The 19,928-nt window shown below is 44.8% G+C and overlaps 1 protein-coding gene across 1 annotated transcript in view; it reads right to left on the reverse strand.

The window, feature by feature from the left end:
- Positions 1-19,928, reverse strand: part of ANTXR1 (ANTXR cell adhesion molecule 1) — a 215,234-nt gene that overhangs the window by 68,243 nt on the left and 127,063 nt on the right. Inside the window, exon 13 of the mRNA XM_039239602.1 lies at positions 14,156-14,251. Within this exon, the coding sequence (XP_039095533.1) occupies positions 14,156-14,251 (96 nt within the window). The remainder of the gene's footprint in view (positions 1-14,155; positions 14,252-19,928) is intronic.

The following is a 19,928-nucleotide window of genomic DNA, read 5'->3' on the forward strand; positions in this document are numbered from 1 at the left end:
ACCAGAGCCCATGCCTAGAAGAGCAGCTGGGCAACACGCTGCGTCACTCTTGAGCCTGTGGTACCACCACAGCCTTGCTGCACAGTGGCCCAGGGCCCACCGGATAAAACTCAAATGGCCCCACCTCCACCAGGCTGTTGTGATGTGGCCCCCACCCCTCCACTTCATCCCTCTTCACTCTCCCCTTCACCTTCTGAGCATCAGCGTCTTGGTCACCTTCTTGCTCCTCCCATGTACCCTGTTGCTTCTCACTTGCAGCCTAAATGCTTGCTATCCCTCAAGCTCTCCTCTATGGGATCTCACATAGCCCAGTGTCATTTGTAGTACTTTTAATTATAATTAACAGATTAATTCAACAATTCTTTGCTTCCAACTAATGTGACTAGAAAGTGTTTATTTCTAACTAGAATGCAAGTCAGAACCAGCGCTAAGCATAGCCAAGAGTAGGCTTGATTTGGCCCACTTCCCTTCTTAGAAGGTTCTGGGTGATTCCTCTTCATTGTGAGTGGGCGCATCAGGTCTTTCCCCATTAGGAGGGACACACAGAAGATGGTAAGGTTGAAGAGCTCCTTAATAAAATGCTTCAAAGGAGAATACCCAATAGACATATTTCTGGGATAACGTGGTAAAACTGAACGGCAGCACTGGGGGAAAACCTGGGGACATTTTTCATGCTTCTCCTCCAGAGGCCGGTAGCACTTCTCCACCCTACTACCATCTTTAGCTTGGATATTTTGAATGGGCAGAAGGTGACCATTGCTTCCTTGGGAGAACTGCCCTAGAGATCCTTCTGTGGTGACGTAAATTCTGCATGAGGTAAAGGGGATAAGAAAAATGAGATGGAACATGGACTTATGAATTCTATTAGTGTTTCTTTGCTATCTGAGAATTTCTGGAAACCGTCTCTGCTGTGAATTGGGAGAAATGCCCCCTCCTTCTCTTAACAGTTTTAGTCATGTTTGTTTAGGTAGACATGAGATAGGGTTGGATTTGACAAAGGCTATTGTGTGATAAAGAAAGAAAAGACCAGGTAGAAACTTATTAAACTGAAGTCTTACTGGCAACTTCTTACTGTGTCAGAACAAATTTAAGTGTTGTGTGCACCCCTGAGTCTGGCTATTGGAAATGGTAATGATGAAGGTGTGGAGGTAGAGCTGGCATGGTATGAAAACAGTAGGAAGATCATATTTACCCAGGTCCTATTTGATACCTGGGAACCTTACTCTGGTCTTGTGAGTCAAGTTCAACTGTTTAGGTCTCTGTAATGCTCTCTTTTAAAACTAATTTTAGGGGTGCCTGGGTGGCTTAGTTGGTTAAGCATCCGACTTCAGCTCAGGTCATGATCTCACGGGTTCATGAGTTCGAGTCCCGCATCCGGCTCTGTGCTGACAGCTCAGAGCCTGGTGCCTACTTCAGATTCTGTGTCTCCCTCTCTCTCTGCCCCTCCCCCATTCATGCTCATGCTCGGTCTCTCAAAAAAATTAAAAATTAAAAAAAAATTTAAAACTAATTTTAGAAAATGTAAACGTGAAATAAAGCACCTACTGAGTTTATTTTGCTTGTTTTTTTTCCCTCCAGAAGTATTCAAGTTTTGCTCCTAATTTGTATGTTTTGATCACTGCCACTTTGTTCGCCTTTGCTAACTTCACTGCTACCGTCCTGTGTGGTGGAATGCAGAATGCAATCTACCCAGTTGTACACACAGGCACCTCTTCCTTCTCCCAGATGAGAGCCACACTGGCTCACCAGATGTTCCACTTAAAGCTGTGAGTCAGCTCAACATGCTCATGAGGATGCCAGGCCTGGCTATTCCCGTGTGGTCTCCTACTATGTCCCCACCACCACTTCACATTTCTCCTTCTTGTCTTTCCTGTCTCTTCTCCCTGTGGCAGCAAGTTGGCTGTAGGCTAAGCTGTACAAGCCCATTTTAGACAGATGTTCATCTCATGCCTCGAGAAGTGGGACAAAACAGGACTTCATTTTGGGTTCCCTTTCTCCATAAATTGTGCTTAGGGGCTCAGTCCTTACACAAGCTGGATGAGAAGCATCTCCCGCAACCCCCTCTACATTGAAGGTGTGGTTCTCTTGTTGCCAAGGAGACACGTCCTTGATACGCAACCACTTGGGTTGTCCAGATCAAGTTCAAGAGAACTGCTTAAAAAATACTACTCTGTTAACAAAATTAGGAACATGTCCTCTAATTTGAATGAGCTCAATTTTAAATTTCACTGAGTATCAGAGTCACCTGGAGGGCTTCTTAAAACATAGATTTCTGCGTCGCGCTCTGCAGTTTCTCGTCAGTTGGTCTGGAGCAGGGTCTTTGCATTTCTAACGAATTCTCAAATGATGCTCATGCGCCCGGTCCATGGACCACACTTTGCGAATTATGAATTAGCTTAGTTCTAACAGCGCTGGCCTCAGTTAGGTTAAGTGTCCGACTTCAGCTCAGGTCATGATCTCACGTTAGGTATGCAGGGGTATGCTGTTGCTTCAGGTCAGACATACCTGTTGAGAGTTACTTATGGCTGATTAGAAACACTGGCTTTGAAAATATTTCAGTCTACAAATTATCGTGTCCCTGTCCTATTGTCAGAAACTATGGGATCTTTAGAGCCCATTTATCAGCACGTTGGGGAAGATATGGAACTTTCTGGAAGAATCTCTCAGCTCTGCCTGCAGGCACTCTCTTGTTTCCTCTAGTGGCATTTGTGCTCATCTTCCTGCAGAGCTGCCAGGGCCTGGATTCTTGGACCCAGCCCTGGAGCAGTCCCAGCCACATAGTTCCCTGGGAGTTAGGGACACAGATCGTAGCTTTCGCGGTCTGCACTGACAGCAGTTAACTCACTGAACTGTTCATCTTTGCATCTTTCTTCTGCACTGGACTCTCAGCCCCTAGAAGGCATGGGGTTCTTGGCCATCTTTTATCTCCTGGCACATAGCCCAGTGCTTGTTACTCAGTCACTAGTTCTGGGAAGAATGGGTATGCATTCCTCTGAGGAAAAGGTAAAGAAATAATTCCTCATCATTCTAAACTTCCTTACTTCTCAGATAAGCACTTCAGTGATTCAAGATTCAGGACTGGTCTCTCAACTGTCCATATAAATGCTTCTTTTGCAGCTAATATGCTAACAGTGCCAATTGCTGAGAATAGGTTGTGACACTTGGACGCATCATGAGGATCTCATTAGGGTCATAGCTTGGATTTATATTAATTACAGTACTTTATTGGATACATCTATACCCCCATTCTATTCCCTAGCTCCAGCCTGCAAGTAAATTCACTTGCCTGTAGTTAAAGAATCCACTTTCCAAGCATAGTGTCCCAAACTCAATTTCTATTAAGGCTTCCGGAAAATTTGATGGTGACACATGCAGTCTCTTTTGTTACAATACAGATATGTCATATGTGAATCTGTTCATAGGTGGTAGGTAAACCTGGCATAAAATCAGTAAACTATGAGATCAGTGTACCTCAAAATCAGACTTTTAATGAGGTAAAGGAGGATATATATATATTTAATTATATAATATATATATATATTAGTTTTTTAATGTTTATTTATGTTTGAGAGATAGAGACAGCATGAGCAGGGGAGGGGCAGAAAGAGAGGGAGACACAGAATCCAAAGCAGGCTCCAAGCTCTGAGCTGTCAGCACAGAACCTGACACAGGCCTTGAACCCACAAACTGTGAGATCATATCCTGAGCCGAAGTTGGACGCCCAACTGACTGAGCCACACAGGTGCCCCTATGTTAGTTTTTTTGTGTCGTAAAAATCACCTAACATAACATTAAACATATTAAAGTGTGAGGGGATTATATTTGGTGCCACTGAGTAGCATCAGGTGAATGTGAAGATGCTGTCCAGCTTCCAGCAGTGGCCTGGGAGGGACACACAAACCCCTACACACCGCATCTGCGCTCTTACTTCCATTTACCTTTGTTCAATGCAAATTATATTTGCTCCTGAGCTTATATACTTTTCCTCACCAAAGCGTTTAATATAGCATCCTCAACACCCGTGTGTGTCCTGGTCAGAAGAATCCAGGGATTGGATGAAGGAGGAGAGGCTTAAGCGTGTGGAGGAGAAGCTTGTGAGGAGATGAGAGAAGATGGGGCATCCTGTGACCAACATGAGTAAAGGTGCCCACACTGAGCTTTGTCAGAGGCCACACTGAAGAACCAAAAGAAAGGAGAATGGAACTCAATGGGAGCCATCATTTGCTTTAAAGAGGATTAGAGGCACGTGCCACAGATTGAAGAAAAGGTTATCACATCGTGAGCAGCAGAACAGTACTTTCATGGTATTAGGTCTGACTTGAAACCACAGAAATTGTCTTTTTTGTTATGAAAAGAAGAACCTGGCAAAAAAACAAAAGCTGGACTCCTATTTTAAACTGGTGCAGAAGGAATAACAAGACAGTGAGTCACAGCCGTCCACCTCTGGTGTCGTGACACTTTGTCCCAAGAATGTCCTTCCTTCCGTTCTGCCTCCGTTAACTCAAAGCCACAGTGCTACATCATACTCACACGCACTGGGAGACTTCATGAGTTTATTTTTCCAAATCAAGGCAAAGTGGTATATTTACTGTAGCATAATCTGAATGAAGAATCTAAGATGCTTAAAATAGTGGAATTTTGTTGGGTTTATTATTCATTTTTTAAAGTGCATCTTTTTATTAGACTACACAGTTTTGAATGCTCTCCTCTGAAGTCACTTCCCCCATTAGTCCTGTTATTTTCATGAGGCCCAAATTCCATAATGCAGTGATATTTTTAGGAACACATGTTATAGGAGAAATGGTGGTATTTAGAGAACTTTCCATGTACCTGGTACTTAATTAACCATTGTTAACTTTGGAGAGAACAAAGGAACCGCTAACTGGGCCTGACTTCCTTATCTGATTTCTGCTCTTTGTGCTTTCCATGTGTATTATAAAGCCTCAAGGAATCTGAGTAAGAATATTCCTTGGGTATTTGGTAATTTGGGATTTGTGAGCTCATGGGTAGTTTGCATTTACCTATGGGAATCCTATGAGGATTGCCTTGAGGGATCAACCTGCCACAGAGGATTCGAATTTCCTTCTGTAGATTCCTAAGCACTTCCAAACTGACAACTTTTCTCAGCTTGCAATTTACAGAACCACAGATAAGACACATTTGAACTCTGAAACTGAGAGATTATGGTTTTGAGTTCTTAGAGACATACATATACATACATATACACACTCACCAAGCCCATGGCCTAGCCTTGTATACAAGTTTCCAGCTTTAGGCAGAAGACTCCATTCTGACTCCCAAACTTTTATGTAAGTCTATTCAACCAAACGTCTAGGTTATGGAGATCAGAACATCTTCCCCTTCTAGGACTGTCACTACTTTAGGGTCAGCAAACCATCTAATTTCCAGATCCTTCTTTATTTTGGCCCTGGAAATGTCCTCTGTTTTCTGATGAGCCTGGATATGTATTTGAAACTTTTATTATATTTTTTCTAGGAATATTTTTCTATGTTTTGCTATGTAGTTCTCACTATATCACCATTAAGGGTAATTTATTTTTCACAAATGATTGCTTCTTGCATGCTCAGAGGGGTTAGCTCAAATAAATATTGTATGTAGATGGCTAAAGTTCTTTGGGTCCTTAGATTTAAAACACCGCTTATCTTGAGACTTCTGGGTTGATCTCTTAGCACTAACTCTTCTGCTGTCTCTTGGCCTTATAGGTTCTGGGTGAGGAGAAGCTATCAGAACAGAGCTATGTATACAGTCAAGCTCTGAAAGCCATCTGACCAATTTCACAGATAGAAGGGGATGCTTGCTCTCATGCTTTAAATTCTAGACTTCCATTCTGATACCCAAACTTTATAATAACTATTCTTCTAATTAAAGTTAAAAAAAACAAGGGAAAAAGGGCAACCTGATGTGGAAAACATTGAGGAAATAGGATTTGCTAGCTAATGGCAGAGAAGTCAATCTTTCTACTATATGAACAACATACATGTAATAGAAACTTCACAGCTGATTGGAGTGGGTTAGTGCTGTCCAAGGACTGCCTGGACCCAGTAATTTTACCCTATTGTTTAGCAAAGCTAGTGCCAAGGGTGTTAATCTAGAATGTAGTACAAGAAATTTTCAAAGAAATGAGGTCAATTTTTTTCTTTTTTTTTGTATTTGGAACTCAAACTTCCAACTCATTTGGTTGGAACTCCCAACTCATTTCTCTCTCTCAAAAAAAATTTATTTTTCTTTTTCTTAAATATTTTATTTACTTTTGAGAGAGAGATAGAGACAGCATGAGCAGGGGAGGGTCAGAGAGAGAGAGGGAGACACAGAATCTGAAGCAGGCTCCAGGCTATGAGCTCGCTGTCAGCACAGAGCCCGACGTGGGGCTCGAACCCACAGACCGTGAGATCATGACCTGAGCTGAAGTCGGATGCTTAACTTACTGAGCCACCCAGGTGCCCCCCCAAAATTTTTTCTTAATGTTTATCTATTTTTGATGATGACGATGAGGAGAGAGAGAGAGAGAGAGAGAGAGAAAGAGAGGAAGACATAGAATCTGAAGCAGGTTCCGGGCTCTGAGCTGTCAGCACAGAGCCCAACGTGGGGCTCGAACTCACAAGCCATGAGATAATGACCTGAGCTGAGGTCAGATGCTTAACCAGCTGAGCCACCCGGGCACCCCCAACTCATCTCTCTTAAGACTCATCTCCCTAATTTGCCTTAAAAGGGCAAATGGCTTAATAATTAAACTGAGACTAGTGAGTGGTAGGCATTTTAACATTAGTCAATCAGGACTATGTGGGTTACGTGGTAACTTAAAAGAACACCTGTGTATACTCTCCATTAGATGATATGTCACTGTCACCACAAAACTCTATTAAGTGAAAAGAAATCCATGAATTCAGATTCTCTGAGGCTTGGAGGAGTGTCTGGTCTGCCTGAGTTATGTGCAAGGTGATTCCAGCAGCGAGTGGTGCCTACAGGATCAGAGCAGGCCAGGAAAGAGGCGGCCCCGCAGAGCTAGGAATCTGCTCTTTTATGCTGCTTGAACATCCTCTAGGACTGTGTTTCCCAGACAGTATTTGGTAGAATACTAGTGCCCTTCCAAGTGTTAGTACGTTAGTAAGTATTTGGAAGGGTGGGGGGATAGGGATAGGCTAAGGAAGGGTTCCAGGGTCAAAATAAGTTTGGAGATTCACAACGCAAATTATCTTATGAAACGCTCTGAGAAGTCCTGCAGTGAAGACAGTTATTCAGTATAGTGTAATAGTGTCTTCAGACTTACTGTCTAAATACTCCTGTTCCGAAGCATACCTATTCACATCTTGTAGGTACTATAGTTCTACGGATGTAGTTTGGCCATGCTGTCCCTGATTACTTACATCATACGATCCTCTGGCCGTTTTGATGTGTACTCAGGTTTGAGAACCACAGGCCAGGGAATCCCGAAAGGGAGCAGTAGATTTACTTACAGGAGGTAAGAATATAAAGAAGCCACTTTAGAGACAATACGGTTCCAGTTTTTAAATTTTACAAGCAGGAAAGTTAAGGTGGAAGGATTTGCCCAATCCTGTAAGTGGAGAGGAAGATACCTATTGGAACCCAGTTGTCTGTAAGGACAGCTCACCTCTTTTCGTTTCACCCAGCAAGCATGAGGATGGCAGTGGCTGGGTTCTAAGGCAAGTCACAAGGCCAGCCTGGCAGGGATGAGGGAAGCCACGAAGCAAGGCAGAGAGGACAACAGACTGGGTGTGTGTGGTGTGTGGTATAGAGCTGCAGGGGTGAGGGCAGGCTGTGACAGAGATCTGTATGCTCTTGTAAGCTGCAGAGTGAGGAGTGTCCAGATGGCAGCGGGTGGAGGCTGGAAAGGGACCTAGAGAGCAGGGTGAGTCTAGGCCCGAGATGCATGGCTGTTGGCACCAGTCAGGTTTCTATTCAACAAACTATCAGGAAATCCCTTTGCTGATGTTAAGCTTGGCTGCTTGGCCCTACAAATTAAATGTTATGCTTTAAGGTGTGGAAAGCATTATTTGAAGACTTTATTTTTATTTCAATAAGGCATATCAAGTTCTTGATTAATTCTTGTCCCTTGCAAGTTGTCACTGGAGATGTCCAAGGGACTTTGTTAAAGTGTTCTTGAAATTTAATAAAGTGAATGAAATATGATCTTTTTTATAGTGATTTAAAAATTGTTCATAAAGGGGTGCCTGGGGGGCTCAGTCAGTTAAGCGTTAGACTTTGGCTCAGGTCATGATCTCACGGTTCATGGTTCGAGCCCCACGTAGGCCTCTGTGCTGACAGCTCAGAGCCTGGAGCCTCCTTAGAATTCTATGACTCTCTCCCTCTCTGTCCTTCCCCCAGCTCACACACTCTCTTTCTCTCTCAAAAATAAACATCAAAAAAATTTTTTAAAATTGTTCATAATATACCTACAAAGCCATTAAAAACAAAACAGAATTTTGCTTATATAGGGGAAAAATTCTGGATGCATGCACACTATCGTTTCCCCACAAACTGAATAAAAATATTTGCCTTTATAGGAACAGAAATATAATGACTTGATTTCACCTAAATAGAATTGTTTAATTAGTTAGATTTCAGAAGATCAGAAGAATTGTAACTTTATAGCAGGGAATCTCTTTTTTCTTTCTACCTGTGATTAAAAAAACACATAACCTAAAACTTATTATCTTAACCATTTTTAAGTGTACGGTTCAGTAGTGTTAAGTAAATTCACATTGTTGTGCAACCAATCTCCAGAAGGTTTTTAAAGATTTTATTTTATTTTATTATTTTTTAAAGTTTGTTTATTTTGAGAGAGAGTGTGTAAATGGGGGAGGGGCAGAGAGAGAGGGAGAGAATCCTAACCAGGCTCTGCATTGTCAGCACAGAGCCCAAAGAGGGGCTCGATCTCATGAATCGAGATCATGACCTGAGCCAAAGGTAAAACTCAGATGCTCTGCCAACTAGCCACCAAAGCACCCCTAAAATTTTATTATTTTATTTTTTTAAAAATGCTCTTTTATTTATTTTGAGAGAGAGAGCATATGGGAGTGAGCAAGAGTGGGGGAGGTGCAGAGAGAGAGAGAGAGGGAGAGAGAGAATCCCATGCAGGCTCTACACTGTCAGCATAGAGCCTGATGTGGGGCCTAATCCCACAAACAGTGAGATCATGACCCGAGCTGAAATCAAAAGTCAGATGCTTAACTGACTGAGCCACCTCAGTGCCCCTTTAAGATTTTATTTTTAAGTAATCTCTACACCCAACATGGGGCCCAAACTAACAACCCTGAGATCAGGAGTCATATCCTCTACAGAACGAACCAGCCACCTGCTTCACCAGAATTTTTCACCTGGCAAAATGAGTCAAGATCTTTTTACTTGGGATTCCTGATATACCATTAATCTCCCAGTAGGAAGTGGGCACATTTCTACATCTTATTTAAGAAACTGAGGAGCACCTGGGTGGCTCAGTCGGTTAAGTGTCCAACTTCGGTTTAGGTCATGATCTCATGGTTCGTGGGTTTGAGCCCCGTGTTGGGCTCTGTGCTGACCAACAGCTCAGAGCCTGGAGCCTGTTTCAGATTCTGTGTCTCCCTCTCTCTCTGACCCTCCCCTGCTCACACATTCTCTCTCTCTCAGAAATAAAATTTAAAAAAATAAGAAACTTATATAGATGTCTTTTGTTATGTAATTTGATACATATAAAACATTACATTGCAACATCCATGTAATTTATGAAATGCAGGACTGCTTGAATTTTCTAGGATAGTTTAGTGCTCTCATATCACAGATTCATTGTTGACCTTTTCTCGCTACACATTCAAGCCATTGAAAACATTTACTCTTCTATTTCAGCTATTTTTTCCCATGATTCTCTTCTCATTGAGATTTCTTAATCTTCTTTTTAAAGTTTAACTTAGAGATTTCAATAACATTGGGCCAAACGTACGAGTAGATGGAGCGGCTACTGCATGATTTAAAGGGTTCTGCAATGCCCTTTGTGAAGCTGAGGCAGGGCTTTATTTGTTTCTGGTAAAATATTGACCCTTCAATTCCCTTTTTGAAAATGCAAATAAGTCCAGGGTATATATGGTCCAATGCCTCTTTCCCTTTCAGTGTGGGTGGTTTTGGGCCAGTGAATAAATGTAGAAATCTTAGAAGCCAAAGGTTTACCTGGGGATTCTGAGGGCTGATTTGGAAAACACTAAAAAGTTTTGATTCAGGATCTAGTTGGCCAGTTACCTCTCTCTCCATTAGTCATGACGGATAGACTATAGTGTGCGGTGTGGGCAGGAAGTCACCCCGGGTTTCCTCTAGCTGGAAGACAAGAGCCCAGAGGGACCGGGGTCCTTTAAGAAAGACAAAGTACAATGGGCAGCGCTGGTCACCCTTCACATTTCTTCTGCCAGACAAGGCCGGCAAGAAGCAAGGATGCTGAGGCAGAGGGCAGGCCTGATAGTAACCACTATGTCTGGTCATACTGCTCATTACATTTTAAAATGCTCTTTATGATCAGTAAATAGCAACCTGAATGCCTGCCCTTCTACCCCCAGCCACCCTCCAGGATTTTGTGGACTACCCCCCACTGCTGCCCCATATCCAGCCACTAGAGGGTTAATATTTGGCTCAGTTGGGATGGAAAGACTTGCAGGCTGTTAAATGGTTTCTATATCACTCCTGGAGAAAACTTTGCAGCAGAGACAAACCTCTTGTACCTCCCATTTCACCAGACCCTTCTGCTCCCTGGCTGTTTCCCATCGTCACGATGCGCCTTTAGTACCTGGTCACGGGGTGTTTCCTGCACTTGGGACAAGGCAGGGGGACTGACGGAGGAAGCTTTCAGGACCATCATTTACAAGGAGGCCCTCCGCTAGTCCCAGAACTGTGGCTAGGGGCGCTGTCCCTCAAGGGAGAGAAACTTCCTGCATCTTCTGAACCAGGGTTCTGGAATGGGGTGGGAGGTGATGTTTGCCCTCCTTCCTGCATACTCCCTTTAGACAACACATGACCTTATCCTGTTGCCTCGGATCTCATCACTCTCCAAGAAAGCCACTGCTCAACACGTAGTTTTTGGGGGCACACCAAGCATCAGAGCCCTGGCCAGCTTTCAGAAATAGGGGTGAGGGCAGTTTTTATCCATATCATAAACAGGAAAATTAATCTCCAAGATCTTCCCTTGTAAAGAAATCCTTCGGGACTTACAAAATCAGATCACATTAAGACATTTTGGCTGCTCTCCAAAGCAACATGGGCTTGACCAGAAAAATTCATTGAAAAATATTTTGAATATTGCAAAACAATCTGGCCTTGGGTGACACTGCTTCCAGTAAGGAAAGACATTAATTCAGAGACATTTATCTGGAAATTAAAACCACAATGAGATATCACCTCACACCAGTTACAATGGTCAGATAGCATCAAAAAGACCAAAGATAACAAACACTGGTGAGGACGTGGAGAAAAGGGAACCCTTGTACACTGCGGTCGAGAATGGAAATTGGAGTATGGGGGCTCCTTAAAAAATTAAAAATAGAACTCCCATAGGATCCAGCAATCCCACTTCTGGGTATATCTCCAAAGGAAATAAAATCATTATCTTGAAGAAGTATCTGAGCCTCCATGTTCATTGCAGCAATATTTACATTAGCCAAGACATGGCAACAACAAGTGTCCAGTGATAGATGAATGGGTAAAGAAACTGTGGTACACATATATAATGGAATATTATTCAGCCACAAAAAGGAAGGAACTCCTGCCATTTGCAATAGCTTGGATATAACGTGAGGGCATTATGCTAAATGAAGTAAGTCAAATGGAGAAAGACAAATACTGTGTGATGCCACTTGTATGTGTAATCTAAAAAAAACCCAAACTCATAGAAACAGATCGGATTTGTGGTTGCCAGGGGTGGGGTTGGAGAGGTGGGTGGCAGGGGAACTGGGTGAGGGGGTCAAAAGGTACAAACATCCCAGTATAAGATAAATAAAATCTGGAGGTGTAATGTACAGTATGGTGACCATAGCTAACAATACGGTATGGTATATTTGACAGCTGCTAAGAGCTGCTAAGGGAGAAAATCTTACAGTTCTCATCACAGGGAAAAGAATTTGTGACACTGTGAGGTGATGGATGTTAATCAGACGTATTATAGTAAACATTTTGCAATATCAGATCATTATGTTGTACACCTTAAACTTATGCAATGTTATACATCAGAAAGGGATATTTTGCACCAATATAAATGCAGTGCCATGGAGTACAGTAGTATATTCCTATTATAGTGAATATTTTTAAAATATTGATAATAATACACAGCATTTACTATGTGCAAAGGTAATGTTCTAAACAGTATATATATATGACTCCTTTAATCTTCACCATCTCCTCATGAGGTCATTGTTCTTATCCTCCTCATTATACAATGAGGAAACAGGTTCAGAGAGGTTAGGTAACTTGCCTGGGATCACACAGCTAATAAGCGATGGAGCATTGCTAGCTGTTCTGTTGTTCCTAGGTGTCCCCACCCAGGACTAAATGGTTTTAATAATGAAAGGGACTGGGTGAACAGGGTGATGCCTATAGTAGAAGGTCTAGTGTTCACTGCCGGCCGCCACCACTACTTCCAGCCCTGGCCACCCCCTTCTTTAAGAACCCCACTGAGGGAGGTTTTCCCCCCTCAGAATTTCAGACTTGAAAATTGTTTTTGAATCACCATAGAAAGCACCCCGGCTGACTCATGGTTCCCTGCCCCCCGCCCCCCACCTCAAAATTAAATGGTTGTGCAGCCTTTAGTACTGAAAACACTGTTTCACTTTTGGGGCTGCTGTGGGAAGAATGTGCACAGTCGCGGTGAGTCAGTCCGGTCCGGCTTGCACCAGCTGACTGGAGACTTGCGTCTGCCCCGGGTCCCTCCTGCACACGCATGTTCTGATCTACTGACAGTCATCTCTTTCCTCTGCTGGTGCAAGAGCCTCTTTCTTTCCAGAAGTCCCTGCCACGTGGATGCACATCCTGGTCAACCTTCTCATCTCCTTCCTTCACCATCTTTTTCAAATGTCGTTTGAAGCTCTCTCCTGGCCTTTTCCCACCCAGCGCTCTGAGTTTTGGGCCCTTGTTGAGCTCTGTTCCACACACAGATGTGAGTTCCCTTGTGCTGTGTACGGAATGCCCAGAGAGCAAATGAGGGCAAATTCTTGCCTGGAGAGGGTCACCGCCTCCCTTGCCGGAGCCTCCGGGGAAGAACTCAGACAGGGGATGGCAGGTGCCTGGCAGCCAAGCAGCGCTCACTTCCACTCTCCTGGGCTTACAGCGCGCGCTCTGAGTCTGCATAAAGGCCTGGCGTGGGCTGGGAGCGGGCGCGCCGAAGCAAATGGTGTTTTCCTTCACCTGGTTATTACTTTGTTTGGGCTTCACCTCGTCTAGGGGCCAGGGAACAAACATTGATAAGCAGGCACATTTCCTCCTTTGGGCACAGCAGGTGATGGTGGGTTATTCCAGGCCTGAAGCTATTTGGGGAGACACCGGCCAGAGCCACATGGTGGCTCCTGAAGAGCGTGATGGGGAGGAGGCAGACTTTTACTGATCTTGTAGCCGAAGTGGCCAGACAAGTGCTGGGCACAGGGTAGATGTGTCCTGTAAATGTTAGCTAAGAGTAATGAAATAAATGTGGGTGACACTCATTCTTATGAAAAATAAAGAGGTCAAAGGCACTCTGTCTCAGATGGGCAAACTGGTTGCGAAGGCCAGGGTGGTCTTGAAAGTGTATCAGCTGGTGCAATTCAACATGCATGTGTGTGTGTGTGTGTGTGTGTATGTGTGTGTGTGATACATGCCAAATAACACTCGTCATCTACAGTATTCTGTGGGTCCTTCCTGAGTGCCGGAACCAGAGCGGCCACCTGGGCGGCACTACCTGAAGGCTGTGCCCGCTGGCAGTCTCACCCCCTGCCCACACCGGTTCCCAATGACTTGCGGTTCCATCGAGCAACGTTAGTTTCTGCCAACTTTGTACAAATTATATAAACAATGCAAAATGCGTCCTTAATCTTTACATAGATTTTTATCACCGTCTCCTACTGATGGTCCTGTTAACCTTGCGTCACCGTCTGCATGAGGCCTGAGGTGAGGAAGAGGAGCTTGGGGCACTTACCACAGTGCAGCAGAGGGGCCAGAACCACCAGAGGAGAGCCAGGGCCAGGAGCAGGAACAGGATCAGCAGAGCAATCGCCAGGATGGAGCCATCAGACTGAGGGGCCAAGAAAGAGGATGGTCAGCAGCGTCGGCCATGTGTGCCGCCTCTCCTTCCCCACACTCCCGTCACCAATATGCAGACTTAAGGCCCAGAGAAAAGCACAGTTTGAAAAAAAAATGGTTGAAACTCTGCCAAGCATTCTGGACAACATGCTCCACACAGCCGATTCTCACGAGAAATGGATTTGTCTTCTCAGAAGGCCCTGCTCCTCTCTTTCGACGACATTATATATAATATAAAGTTTATTTATTTTGAGAGAGACAGAGAGAGCGAGAGGGGGAGGGACAGAGAGAGGATCCCAAGCATCTGCACACTGTCAGCACAGAGCCCGACTCGGGGCTCCATCCCACAAACGGTGAGATCATGACCTGAGCCAAAATCAAGCCAGAGGCTCCAAGGCTCAACTGACTGAGCCACCCAGGCGCCCCCTCTTTGAACAGCATTCTGAAAGACCAACCCTGCAAGAGCCTGGGCAGGCGGTTGCCCAGGTAACTAGGCTTTGAGGTGACGACTGCCCTTGCCTCTGGCCAAACCGCCCTCTGGCTGGTGACACCGTCTTACTCCCGGGGTCTGCTGCTGCCGCCACCACCCGCCCTGCACTATGGGCAGTTCTGCTCAGGATTCAGCCTGCTCCCCCCAGCCGGTTCACAGAGATGCCCGGAACCGATCCACGAGGCCAAGTCCAGAGCCAGCTGATAGTACAAGAAAAAGGGCGGATGGATTCCAGGCGTGGGGAGTGGAGCAGCTGATACAGAACCCGGGAGGCAAGGGGAGTGGTGGCTGAGTCAACCCTGCTGTCAGATCAAGTGGCTGTCAAGTTCGGGCCAGGGAGCGCGGAAGGCACCAAAGGCAAATTTTACCCACTTCAAAACGTGCCTAGGCCGGTCCTGCAAATAGACACGGTTGCCGTGACCTGAGATGGTTGGTGACTTTTAGCAGAGATCCCACTCAGTGTCAGTATTCTAGGGCTGCTGGTTCAAGGAAGCAGATTAAAGCCCCCTCCACCCACACTTACTCCCAGCTGCTGGGAGTGGAAATGGGCACAATCTTTTGAGGGTCGGGTGGGGCTGGGCAGGTTGAAGAGCAAATTGCTGTAGGTATTAATTGTCATGGTACCCTTTCTGAGTAAAGCTGGAAATCCCACGTTAAATAATCAGGTATGTTTGCACAGATGACGGCAACTGAGAATGATGATCACTATGGAAAACAACCTAAATGTTGTTTTCAATTAGAGAATGGCTAACAATACATCTTAGAACTCCCATGCAATTAATTACTGTTTAGACATTGTTTTCTGTTTTCAAATAATAAATGACATGTGAAAACATTTCTGACACATGTGGATTTATATATATACAGAAAGACTGAGGGATATTATTAATAGTGATTTCGCAGGCAGTGGGTTTATGATAATTTTCTTTTTAAAAAATCTTTTTACTTATAATTTTTTTAAATGTTTATTTTTGAGAGAGAGACAGAGAGAGAGTGGGGGGGAGGGGCAAAGAGAAGGAGACACAGAATCTGAAGCAGGCTCCAGGCTCTGAGCTGTCAGCACAGAGCCAGACATGGAGCTTGAATTACCGAACTGTGAGATCATGACCTGAGCCCGTCAGATGCTTAACTGACTGAACCACCCAGGCACCGCAATTGTTTTCTTTTTTTTTTTAAAAAAAAAAAAACAGTTTGTAGTAAGAAGATAAATTACTGAAGTTGCTCGTTAAAAATCTATACTTGGGGCTCCCCTTTGGCATCCAAGCTCACTGGCCTAGAGGTTCTTACCCAGGGCTGATGGACCTATGGGGTACACAGAGGGGCTGAAGGGGATGGAAGATAGTGACCCTCTTGAAATTACACTCATCATGTTCAGGGCCTGTGTCTTCAGGCGACACCACTGACGGCATGACCAGATTCTCAAATCTTCCCCCCCACTTCCCAGCCCATTTACAAGGAGTGAGGTTGGGTGGCCTGTTCAGGGCAGTACAGCAGGTTAATGGCAGAATTGGGACTCGACTGACTCCCAGTCTGAGTGCTTGGCGGAAGCTACTGGAAGCTGTTTAAAGGTAGCTCTTACTCCCTGGAATGTCTTTGACCAAAAAGCCAGGGAACTAAACACCCTGGCCCCTCCCAGCCAAGGCGTGGGAATGCCAGATTGCCCCTGAGGGAGGTGCATCTTCACAGGTGCAGGGCTGGGTAGTGGGTGGGGAGAGAGCACAGGGGCTGGAGGATGGACATGGCCATGGTAGAGGGGATGCTGTTGGACCCACAACACTTACGCATGAACTGTGGCAGAGAGGGATGCTCTCGGCAAGGACACAAAGAAATCATGTGTGTTTCCCAAACTTACTGTTAGTCAAGGACAACTCTGTTAACCTCAGTCTCTAAGTTCTACACCCATAAATGGAAATACTAACCCTCAGCTGCCCCACCGCACTGGCGGGAAGACAGATGAGCTACCTCAGGGGCCAGGAGACACGGCCGGGCAGCTGGCATGAAAGCTATCATGTCAAACGCTGCACTGTATGTCGCCCCCCCCCCCCATTTCCTCAAGACAGCAAACACGGTGGGCGTTTCAGATCATAAATCTGCTTGCACTTAGAATAATAAATAGTTTTGGTTACTGCAAGGCTCATAAAACAGCAGTCTTTTGGTATTGAGTTATAATTTAGTAAGGACTACATACAGACTGCATTTACTCACATCATACTCAATCTGTCCCCCCTCCTGATTTTGTTTTCACTTTACACAGAGGAACTGAAAGCAGAAAAGCTCAGATACTGTGGGGAAATGTTTATACTTCCTTCTGGAAGAAGGAGAAGGTTTCCTGTGAAGCAGGGAGGGAGAACGACCTGGCCCGTAAGGAAAGAGAGAAGGCTTCCATTCTGGGGGAAAACTTCCTGGATTGAGACACACCTGTGTCCGGCTTCCCTCCAGCCAGGCTTGGTCTGCCCCTTACCAGCCACAGCTCTCACCGGCTGTAGCAAAGGAGAAGCATGGCTGTGGGGCTCAAGAAGGGGCAAGGGGCAGGGGAGGTAATGAGGATGCACAGGACCAGGAGCTCCCAGAGGAACTTTGTTCTGTTCTGGAGACAGGCCCAGAAGTAGCCCCCAGACACACTGCCTGCTTTTCAAAATCTTCCTGCAACCATACACATACACCAAGTGCAACAGGGTCACCATCAAACTTAGGGTATGAATTTTTGATAAACGTAGATCTGGAGCCAATATTTTCCTGGGATATAACATGTACATGTAATCTTGAAGTTTCCTTCACATATTCATTCAGCAAACGTTTATTGAGGATCTGTTCTGTGCCCATTGAGCAGACCTCAGAGATGCAGGACTGATTAGACTCATGGTCCGCTCACGGACTGCTGAGGGAGTTCTGTAAACAGCGAACCACATACCAAGGGCTGGGTGTTACTTACCAGCTGTACACTCAGCACCTTTCATGTGTCAGGCAGTGAACAATATAGACAGTCTCTATTCTTAAGGAATTTACATTCTGGGGGCACCTGGGTGGCCCAGTTGATTAAGCATCCAACTCATGGTTTTGGCTCAGGTCACAATCTCACAGTTCATCTGCTCTGTGCTGATAGTGCAGAGCCTGCTTGGGATTCTCTCTCTCCCTCTCTCTGCCCCTCCCCTAGTCTTTCTCTCTCTCTCTCAAAATAAATAAATAAATATTACAAAAAAAAGAATTTACACTCTGGTGGAATGATGATGATGATGATGATAATTACTATTAGCACAGCTAATACTCACTGAGCACTTACTATATGTCAGGAACTAACTATATGGACTAACATGCCTTCTGTATGTTACGTCACTTAATTCTCATTAACAACCAAATGGATTTAAAAATATTATTTCTCACACCTTATAGATAAAAATACTAAGGAAAGGACAATTGAATAAACTTGCCCTAGGTCATAGGAAGAAACCAGAATTGAATCTGGGCTGTTTGGCTTCCCACTTCATAGGTGTAACCAGCAGTCTATTGCTCCCAGCAAGTGCTAAGAACTGAGTGCTTGGAGGTACCACTTCAGAGGGGACGTGGTGCTGAGCTCTGGGCCTGCAGGTGCAGGAGAAGCTGGCATTCCTGCAGAGAAAGGCATCGGGTGGGATTGGAAGGGAAGTGGGGTCGTCACTGTAAGGGGCTGTGTAAGCTGAGCGGAGGAGCACGGCTTCTATTCTGAGCCAACGGGGACTCCGGCGCCCCGTTATCAGATTTGTTTCTTGGGAAGCAAGTACTTTCGACATTCTGGAGTATGGCCTCAAGGAGGGAGAGATTGGGGGTCAAAGGCCCAGGTGGAGGGCTGCTGCAGTGCCACCCAATTCTTTCAGGACGACATTTTACAGGGTCACCCTTCGGAAATGTTTATGTTTTCATGGACAAGTTCAGCACTGATTTTACTAACAATAGTCCGCCATTATTGTGTGCTGCCTACGTTGCTGGCATTATGTCAAGATAATATTAGGTATTATCTCATTTAATTAAATGAGCCTTGTGAAAGCAGTCTTGTAGCAATCGTTACTCCCTTTTTGCAGCTCAAATGGAAACTCAGTGAAGACCTTACCCGAGACCTTCCACATACGTACCGCTTATAGACATATTTATATGCCCACACTTCAATGTTGCAAAACTGGAATAGAACCTTCATGGTCTGATTTTAGAACCTCACTCCCCTCCCACTTACCTATTACAATGTAATGTCAGATTGATAAAAATTCACTTAAGAAATATCCGTACTTTATTTATTTTTTTTTAATTTTTTTAATGTTTTATTTATTTCCGGGAGAGAGAGACAGCGTGAGCAGGGGAGGGTCAGAGAGAGAGGGAGTCACAGACTGAAACAGGCTCCAGGCTCTGAGCTGGCAGTCAGCACAGAGCCTGACGCGGGGCTCGAACCCACGAACTGCGAGATCATGACCTAAGCGAAAGTCGGACGCTTAACCAACTAAGCCACCCAGGTGCCCCGAAATATCCGTACTTTAAATACTTATTTAAGAATGCAGTATCATTCTTTTTTTTTAAGGTTTATTTTTGAGAGAGAGAGGTGGTGGGGGGAGAGAAAGCGCAAGCAGGGGAGGGGCAGAGAGAGAGGGAAACACAGAAGCAGGCTCTAGGCTCTGAGCTGTCAGCACAGAACCTGACCTGGGGCTTGAACTTACAGACCGAGAGATAATGACCTGAGCTGAAGTCAGACGCTTAACTGACTGACCCAACCAGCAGCCCCAAGAAATATCCATACTTTAAAGACTAAACCTTAAGTGGCTGTGTGAGAGCTTGACACCACATTTGTGAATTGTTGCATCTGCTCCAAGGAAGCTTCACCCACATGGCCCAGCATAGATCTGGGTGTCACGTGGGAGAAACTGCATTTCAGAGTGCAGTGAGAAAGAGACGGAGGCCACGGTAGGGTGGGCCCGCCTTCCCCTTATAGGCTTGGCTTGCAGTTTCATTTGGTAACCTTGTTGAGGGACTGACAACATACGTGAGGATGGTCCGATATAACCTGTTGAATAGGTATCAATATATAGTATACAAATACATACACATCTGCACTGGTTAGTAAATGGTATTTGCTTCATTCGTGAAATTAGTCACTTCTAAACCAGTTCTTTTGCATCTTTACCAAGTCCCCAAATGAAGAACCCCTCAGGTGCTAAGG

Source organism: Hyaena hyaena, unplaced genomic scaffold (genome assembly GCF_003009895.1).
Source record: "Hyaena hyaena isolate Hyena2069 unplaced genomic scaffold, ASM300989v1 scaffold_158, whole genome shotgun sequence".
Classification (NCBI taxonomy): domain Eukaryota; kingdom Metazoa; phylum Chordata; class Mammalia; order Carnivora; family Hyaenidae; genus Hyaena; species Hyaena hyaena.